The following is a 10,000-nucleotide window of genomic DNA, read 5'->3' as shown; positions in this document are numbered from 1 at the left end:
AATGGGTATCATTGGTTGTGATCACGTGCAAAAATAGTGGAAGCAGAACTTATTATGTATTTCGATCTTTTTTATTGATACATCTCTTGAAAATATATCAAAAACAGTAAAGAATACACACTGGATACCCACCTTTGATATCTGCTAAGCAGAAGAAGCTCTCTGTTGAAGATACTCCCTCTGTTCCTTTCCTTATCCTCTCAATGAAGACCCTCCCATAAGCCTTTCCAACTACACTTAACAAGCTGATCCCTCTGAAACTACTACACTCACACTTGTCCCCTTTTTCCTTATAAAGTGGAACTATACAGGTACTCCTCCAGTCCCCCGGCACTCTACCTTCTATTAAACAAACATTAGATAATCCCACCAGCCAGTCCACCATCAATGTAACTCATTTTTCAGACATTCTTTATGACATCTATATCCAACCCAGGTATCTTACCTGCTCTCATCATCTTAACACTTGCTTTCACCTCATCTTTCCTTATTTCTCCTCCATTTTCCTCACTCATCATTCTCATTTTCTTTGCGTTTCCCACTGCAAGTACCTTTCCTTTCCTATCCTCTTTCACATTTAGCAGCTCCTTGAAATACTCTGCTCATCTTCCTCTTACTGCCTTCTCTTCCATTTATCATCTCTCCATCTGCACCTTTTACCTTTTCTTCTCCTTTCGCCTCCTCTTCTCTCTTAATTTCTTTTCAAAACATTTTACATTATTTTCAAAATTTTCTGTCATACGTTTACCTCATTTCGCATCTGCTCTCCTCTTTGCCTCCTTTATCTTATGCTTTACTTCTCTTCTCCTTTTTTTTGTGCCTCATATATGATTACCTCTTACTATTTAGTAACCAATCTGTGAAAGCTCGCTTCTTCTCTTCTACAACCTTCTTCGCTTCCTCATCCCATCACTCACCACCCATCCTTCTATTTCCTCCTGTCACAGAAAGAAATGGATGTTATACTCATGATCTATGCAAAAAAAAAAAAAAAAAAAAAAAAAAAATAGAAAAGGATATTCTCATTTCCGCTTTTTTCATTGTTATACAGTTATGTAATTGGAAAACGCAAACACAGTTCAACAATTCACAAGTGTAATACACAACAATAACTGTACGATGCTACAATGCAGTACGTAAATATAATATACACAGTGGTACGATACCATCACAAGATGAAGAAAAATCATTATGAATCACAATGACCCACTATTATCTATTGATGGTAGACTTGACTTGAATATTTGAATGAAGGAATGTGTGATATTAAATAATAATAATAATAATAACAATAAATTAGCTCAGTATTCGTAAACGGTCTTCTGTTGGCATGCTCCGCTTTTGTAATCCTTTGTAACTGTTTGATGAATGATAGCCAGCATTCAGGAAACGTTATTGCGTGACTAACTTATTAGAATTCTACAACACAGTCATCTCGAATTATGACAAAAGAAACAATATCAATTTAATATATCTATATTTACAAAAGCTTTTGATACCGCCCCCCACACACAAAACGCTACTTACTAAGTTAGCTTCACACGGAATAAATGGTAGCCCATTAAGTTGGACAACTTAGATTCAAACTAGTTAAACAATTAAAAACAGGGCTTTTCTAAAAGACAAAACTTCTAGATGGAAAAATGTTACTTGTGGAGTTCGTCATGGTTCCGTTGTTGGGCCACTTCTATTCATAGTATATATAATCTATATAGACCATGGACTGAAATCTATTGTCTCCAAATTTGCTGATGATAGAGAAATGTGCTCAATAGGAAATGATTACTTAAACCAACAGTGTAGATATTCAAGAAGATTTAGATAAACTACAACAATGGTCTGAAAAGTGTCAAGTGAAATTTAATATAAGTAAATCCAAGGTAATGCACATAGGTAAAGATAACAATAAATAGGTTTACAAATTATTCGGAAATTCGTTAACAAAAGTGAATAGTGAAAAGGATCTTAGCGTAATTAATAATAATGATCTCAAGTCATCTAAGCAGTGTATTTCAGCCTCTGACAAACCAAATAAGATTCTTGGACTGATTGTGTGATCTTTTGACTTCAAAAGTCCATCTCTCATTAACAATTTATATAAATCGTTAGTTCGTCCACATTTGTAATATGCTGTTTTCGTACGGTCACCTAATCTCATAAAAAACATTGACAGATTGTACAAAATACAGCGGCGAGCCAAAAAAAATGTTTTCAAATATGAAAAACAAATCATCCGAAAATCGACTAAAACATACGACTATTTTCCCTAAAAAAGCGTAAACTGAAAGGTGACTTGATACAGGTTTTTAAGATTCTAAATGGAATTGACAACATCAAAAGCGACATTATTACTTAATATTTATCTCTTTGTTTATTATATTACTTTACCTATTTATTTATTTATTTAATTTTTCTATTATTTATATTGTTATTTTATTTATTATTATTATTTTAAAAAATCGGCATGCTCTTCCATTGTAATCCTTTGTAATTTCGTTATATATATATGTATATATATATATATATGTATATATATATATGTATATATATGTATATATATGTATATATATATATATGTATATATATATATATGTATATATATGTATATATATGTATATATATATGTATATATTTATGTATATATATATATATATATATATATATATGTATATAACGAATCTGCAGGAAGAAGAAACTACTGAAATCCAAGAGAAGAAGGAAAGGGCAGACGCTGGATCCCTGCCAACAGGTAAGATTTTGGTAGTAGGAAACAGTCAAGTGAGGTATTTAGACAGGGGTTTCTGCGACAAAAATAGGAAACATAGGACGCAGGTGTGTTTCCCCGGCGCGGGCATAGGAGATGTTAGAGATAGGATTGAAGAGTGTCTAGTAGGGGAAGGTTAGGACCCAGTAGTTTGCATAAGTGCCGGAGGAAATGATATAGGTAAGTTAAGGAGTGAGGAATTATTTGCGCGGTACCGGGATGCGCTAGACAAGATAAAAAATAGAGGAGGTGTTCCTGTAGTATGTGGAATCCTTCCGAGGCGTAGAGTTGGAGGCATGTGGCATTCCAGGGCTATTGCAATGAATTGCAGGACGGCAAAACATTGTAAGGACAATGGATGGGCATTTGTCGACAACTGGGACCGCTTTTATGGTAAGAATCACCTATACACAAGGGACGGAGTGCACTTGTCTCCCAGAGGATTTCGGCTCCTTGTTGAATCCCTTGAGCGAGAAGTAGGCATCCTACAGGGTTTTTTCGGGTAGATTACGTGGGAGTAGGGGGGAAGTATCGGAATATAGTTTAGGCAATAGAAACAACTTAGAGGACTGTGTAAAAAATCACCAAAGCAGGTGGAGGGAAGATAAACTTAAAGTTTACTATACAAATAGAAGGAGCATAATTAACAAAATTGATTTGCTGCGAGGTAAAGCATGCGTAGAAAATTTCGATATTATAGCTATTACTGAATCCGGGATCAACATGGCTGATAAATATTTCCTTCCGGAAATCGAAATAGAAGGATATAATTTTTTTCATAAGGATAGGGTCGGCAGGAATGGGGGAGGTGTAGCACTTTTCGTTAAAAATACATTAAACTGTATTATCAACAATTCGATTAAGGAAGAGGACTGTACGGAATCTATTTGGGTAGAGATTATAGAGAAGAACAAGAAAGTTATTATTGGCGTCTTGTATAGACCTCCTAATCTCAGCATCGTCTATATGCAACTACAGGCCAATCAGTTGCCACACCCCGGGCAACCATCTCGGCTGATGGGCTAAACCAAGTGAGGGGTGCCACACACTGTGGCATGGAGCAGTGCCAGCTCTACTAGATGATGACTAGAACAGAAGCTCAGTATATGTACTCTACTTATCAGAGGACTTTGGTGAGTTTAGTGTGATAGCAAGATGGGTGACACATCTAGGGCGAACCAGGCATGTAAATGGCAATCGGCAAGTCACCGTAGAAAAGGATTGGAGCCCATACTACGTATTTATCCAAGATTAACTATGGAGCAAAACCAACGAGTGAATGAAGTGAACAGCGTAAATGGGAGTCTTTTTCCAGAAAGGAGGGAGACTACCTCGCTCGGTCGGGAACATAGTGTACAACAGGCGGTTTCTGATCGTTATCCGGCGACTGTTGTAACCAAAGAAAAGTTGAGAATGGCTACGTGGATGTCCAAACATTACACCAAGCGGGGAAATATTATGGGGTATGGAGAGAAATGAATAGAATGAAGATAGATGTTATGGGGCTTAGTGAGGTTAGGTGGCCAGGAGTGGGAGAGGTGAAAAATGAGCATGGAGTATTTGTATATTCTGGAGGAGAAGGAGCAGAAAAAGGGGTAGGAATAATGATGAACAAAAAGGTTGCTAGTACTCTGAAGGTATTCTGGGCAGTGTCAGACAGAGTGCTCTTGGTAAAACTCAGGGGAAAACCTTTTGACATATGTTTAATGCGGGTGTATGCTCCCACGGCAGAAGCAGAGGAAAGGATAGTAGATTATTTCTATGACAAGTTAGATCAAGCAATGGAACAATGTGGAAATCAAGAGGTTAAGATAGTTATGGGTGATGTAAATGCAAAAGTGGGTTCAGGGGGAGAAGAGGAGGTTGTGGGGCCATTTGGTTAGGAGAGAGAAATGACAGGGGAGAAAGATGGATAAGCTGGTGCATAGAACATCAACAAATAGTAATGAATACGTGGTTTAGGCAACATCCGCGAAGGCTATGGACATGGAAGGCACCAGGAGATACAGCAAGAAATCAAATAGACTATTTTACTATCAACAGAAGATTTAGAAATGCAGTGATAAAGGTAAAAACATACCCAGGAGCAGATTGTAATAGTGATCATGTGCCAGTTGTTGCAGATATTAGAGTAAAATTGAAGAAATTAAGAAAGGAGATGGGGAAACCGAGAAGAGAAGTAAGTGTGTTGAGAAAGGACTAAGACTTGTAACAGAGGTATTTGGTTACAGTAGAAAATAAATATGAAGTGCTGCGAGAAGAAGGGGATCTAAATGATCCGGGCTTTCAGTGGCAAAGGTTATGTGAAGCAATAGAAGAAGGAAATTAAAAGGTACTTCCTGAAAATAGAAGGAGGAGGAAAAACAAATGGATAACAGAGGAAATATTCGAACTAATGGATAAGAGAAGAGAAGCTAAAAATAGGGATAGAAATGAATATAGAGAACTTAATAGACAAATCAAAAGAAAGTGTATAGACGCCAAGGAGAGTTGGCTTGATGAACAATGTAGGGAAATTGAGGACCTTGAAAAAAGGGATTCTAAAATGATGTATGATAAGATTAGAGAAATTACCAAGAGAAAGGGGAGTAATGGGGGGGGGGGCAATCAAAGATAGAGAAGAAAAGGTTTTAATGGACGAGGAGGATATCAAACATAGATGGGAGGAGTATGTAAGGAACCTATTTGAGGACGACAGATAAGAAGGAGAAGAGGAAAATTATAGATATCTAGATGGGGAAGAAATAATGGAAGAGGAAGTAAAATTTTCCATGAAGAAAATGAAAAAAGGGAAAGCCATGGGTGAGGATGGTGTGATGATTGAAATGTTAGAGACATTAGGGGATTTTGCAATAAGAAAACTCACTAGTCTAATAAACCAAATTTACGAAAAGGGTACAATAACGGAACATATGTGTAACTCGATTTTTATACCACTACCAAAGATAAACGGGACAATGGAATGTAGTAAACATCGCACAGTCAGTATCATGAGTCAAATAACCAAAATTATATTAAGGGTAGTTTTGAATAGAATAAGAAATAAAGTGAGAGAACAAGTTTCATGGGAGCAATTTGGTTTCATAGAAGGGAAAGGAACAGCAAATGCAATTTTTATAATAAGAACGATTATGGAAAGGATGATAGAAAAACAGCAAAATGTATCTTTGCTTTGTTGACTACGAGAAGGCGTTTGATAGGGTAAGACATGAGGATTTGATAAATATTTTGGAAAGAGTGGATATAAATAGCAAAGACATGAGTATCATCAGAAATTTGTATTCGAAGCAAAGAGCAGCAGTGAGGGTACGGGGTGGAAGAACAGAATTTCAAGCTATAAAGAGGGGAGTGCGTCAAGGCTGTGTTATGTCTCCAGATTTATTTAATTTATATGGGGAGATGATCCTTAGGGAATTAGAGGGAATGGAAGGGATTAAAATTGGAGGATTTAATATGAATCATATCAGATATGCTGATGACACGGTATTGGTGGCTGACTCAGAAGATAAACTGCAACATCTATTGAATGTAACCGTAAGGGCTAGTGATGAGAAAGGTTTGAATGGAAATATGAAGAGAACTAAAATACTAGTGGTCAGTAAAACAGATCCACCAAGAGTGCAAGTACAAATGGCAGGGAGAAGAATAGAACAAGTAACCAAATTTTCGTAACTGGGAAGCGTATTGACAGAAGATTGTAGATGTGAAAAAGAAATAAAATCAAGGATAGCGATAGCTAAAAGCACGTTTCAGAAAATGAAAGGGGTTTTAACAAACAAGAAAATGTCTACAGATATAAGGAGAAGAACAGTTAAAACATTTATATGGTCAACACTATTATATGGTTCAGAAGCGTGGACAATCAGCAAAAAATTGCAGGAAAACTTAGAAGCAGCAGAAATGTGGATATGGAGACGAGTATTAAGAGTACCATGGACAGCGAAGAAAACAAATGAAGAAGTTTTGAGAGAAATGGAGACAGATAGGGAATTGATGACAACAATAAGGAAAAGACAGTTGCGATTCTTAGGACATATAATGAGGAGGGAAGGGTTGGAAGAGGTGGTGATGACGGGAATGGTGGAGGGAAGGAGAGCAAGAGGAAAGCAGAGGGAGAAGTATATGGACGGGCTGATGAGGGCGACGGGAAAACAACTCAAACCAGCACAGATGTTACAAGTAACTAGGGACCGTGAACGGTGGCGCTCCATGGTTGCCGAAGTCCAAGAGGATATGGCACGACGGTAAGGTAAGGTAGAAAAATAAATATATATATATATATATATATATATATATATATATATATATATATATATATATATATATATATATATATATATATATATATATTAACGGTCATGGGGAGGAAGCTGGGAGATATGAGGAAAGATGAGGTACAAGTAGTTTTATAAATGATTAGAGCTAGGTACCTGGATTGGATGGGTGTTATGCTGGGTGTCTGAAAAAAGAGATATATTTATAATGGACTGGCTGATAAGTTTGTTTAATAAGTGCGTCGCTGCCTCCACCCAGGTGTATCGAGGTAGCTCTTAAATGCTTCACTTTTATGAAGTAATCGCGTGAACTGCAATACGAAGTACAAACGTTTGAATTAGAGAAAATATAGAGTCGGGAGTTGTCTCTTTCGGTTTGCAGCATGGAAGTACCTTCTACTAGAATTTCTCTAGTTAGATTAATCCCGTGAACCTCTTCTGAATGTTTTTTCGGAGTTCTGTTTGATAGGCGCCTGGAGAGCTTCGTGGTGGTTTTTCCAATGTATGTAGAGGGCAGGGCTGCACAGTTCCCTGGAAAACATTTATATTCATGCACCAGTGGCTACGTTGAAGCTCTAGGATGTCAGTTTTGGGGCTGTCTTTTTAGGAGATGACGTGTTTTCTTGTTTTTGTAAAAGATTGCGAGGACCAATCTGCCGTCCTTGTTGGTGGTTTCTATACATTTGGAAATTATATTCTTAAGGGCTCTTCCGTCTTGTTTGTATTGGCTGTCTGAGTATGCACGGTAGTAGAAACAAAAATGTTGTTCTGTCGGTGTTACGTTATTTTTTTTTTTGCTGTACCATCTTTCAAGCTATATGTTGATAGCCCCAATATCATGACTGGTCCGGATGTATGCAATGTATAGTCCTCAATGATGCTAGCTGCTCTATGCGAGACTGTCATGTAGAAAGGTGCCAACACTCTAGGATCGAACCTGTGACTTTGCGCTTATTGAACAAATGTACTTTATTTTCCATCACGATTGCCATACAGTGTATATCTGAACACACATTCATGGATACAGAAATATTAGTCCTTTTTCTATCTATCTATATACCAAGGTCCTCTTCCCCTTTATAAGGGAGATAGTCAGCCATGGCACCTCCCCGCTCCAACTCATTTAATTTCCATCCATCACCAATTGTTTCCATGTATCTTATCTCCTCGTGAATGAAGAGTCATTACAATCTCCTGCCCACTGTCTGGGTCACAAGCGATGCAGCAAGACATGGCGTATTCAAAGCAGGGTTACTTTATTTACACGAGGCTCCTTCTTCATCGTCCCTTCATGCGAAAGATAGAGAAAATTAGGAGAAATCCTATTGATCTGAGTCAACATATCATTCAACAATTCTCCACTCACCCCTACACCCTGTATTCTCCCTTCCCTGCTCAAGAGACATTCTCCTCTTGTTCAAATTCCCTTTTCACTCCATCCATCCATCCGTCCATTCTAATTTTGGTCATCCCCTCAAGTTCATTCTGTTCTTATCTGTTTTTCATACCACAATATTTTTGCTAATCTTTCTTTACTCATTCTTTCCACTTTTCCAAAGCAACACATTAATTCTTCATCAGTTCCATCTGTCAGCTTCCTTACTACCGCTGCTCTCTTCCTCACTTCATTTCTCTCTCTACTCAATCTTGTAACCCACTTCATACTTCTCAGGCACTTCATCTCTAATATATTTAAACTTCTCTTTTCTGCCTCTTTTAAAATCCAAGTCTCCCTCCTATACAGGACCGTAGGCACAATCACCCCTTTGTATAAGATTCTATTTGCATATATTCCCAGATTCCTACTTCTCATGATATTATTCTTTTCCCCCAAGATGTTTGCACACTTCTCTCAATCTACAGTTTACCTCCATCCCACTCCTCCATTTCTTTCCACATGCGACTCCAAACACTGAAAAATGTCCACTTCCTCCAGCCTCTCTCCTTTAAGACTTACTTCCAAGTCGCTGCCAACTCTTCCCCTTATATACCTCATAGCTTTACTTTAACCCGTATTTACCTTCAAGGTTCTCCTATTGCATACCCTCCCAAACTCCGAAACTGTCTTAATCCCTCCCCTGATCCTATCATAAGCGTCGTATTGTCCGAAAACAACAACTGGCTCACCTCCCACTTCTTTCCACTATCTCTAACCATCTCCAATCCTCTGCCCTCGTATATGCCTTCCGTACCACTCTATCCTTTGCGACATGACACAGGCTTGACGCAGCCCCACCTTAGCCTGAAACTACTCGCTCTCTCCATTTTCAATCTTAACATAACCTATACTACTCTTGTGCAAGCTTTTAACTGCACTTAAAAGCTTTCCCCTAATCTCATATAACTGCAATACCTCCCATAATACCTCCCTGTTTACGCTGTCATAAGCCTTCTCCGAATCCATAAAGGTCCAAAAAGCATCCTTAACTTTTGCCAAAACCAAAACCTTATCACAAATATGCCTTATCATAGAAACGCCTCTACCTTACCTAAACCTACGCTACTCCACACCAATTTTTTCCTCTGTTTTTTCTCTAATCCTTTCAATTAAAGCCCTTCCATAACCCTCTCCAACTACACTTAAATTGATCCCTCTGAAATTAATACAACCACATATGTCCCCCTTTCCTTTGCAAAGCGGGACTATACCTACACTCCTCCAGTTCTGTGGCAATGTCTCCTTCCTTAGTCACTGAAACTAGAATTAAAAATTGCATCGTAATTTATGCACAACATTTAAAATTGGTGAGGGTTGAATGTTCGAAACTTCATGTCGGGTTCACGGGAAGGCTCTTTAGCCCGCTCACACCAACGCAGTTCTAGTTCGGTGCTTGCACGGGCTGCAAATTTTCAAAATGGCTCTGTTCGATGAGTTTCTACCTTCTAGATCGGTAAGCTCCACTCAAACCCAGCGTGTTTTGCATGTACATTTTTATTTCAATGTCAATTTGGTATAAACGCC

The 10,000-nt window shown here is 38.0% G+C and overlaps 1 protein-coding gene across 1 annotated transcript in view; it reads left to right on the top strand.

Moving 5' to 3' along the window:
• Positions 1-3,919: 3,919 nt before the first annotated feature.
• LOC143040780 (histone-lysine N-methyltransferase SETMAR-like) overlaps positions 3,920-10,000 on the top strand; it is a 25,722-nt gene continuing 19,641 nt past the window's right edge. The window contains exon 1 of the mRNA XM_076212213.1: positions 3,920-3,964. Within this exon, the coding sequence (XP_076068328.1) occupies positions 3,920-3,964 (45 nt within the window). The remainder of the gene's footprint in view (positions 3,965-10,000) is intronic.

Source organism: Oratosquilla oratoria, chromosome 29 (assembly GCF_046742065.1).
Source record: "Oratosquilla oratoria isolate Oo_2021 chromosome 29, ASM4674206v1, whole genome shotgun sequence".
NCBI classification, from domain to species: domain Eukaryota; kingdom Metazoa; phylum Arthropoda; class Malacostraca; order Stomatopoda; family Squillidae; genus Oratosquilla; species Oratosquilla oratoria.
The sequence above is the reverse complement of the archived record's forward strand: the minus strand, read 5'-3'. Positions and strand labels throughout refer to the sequence as shown.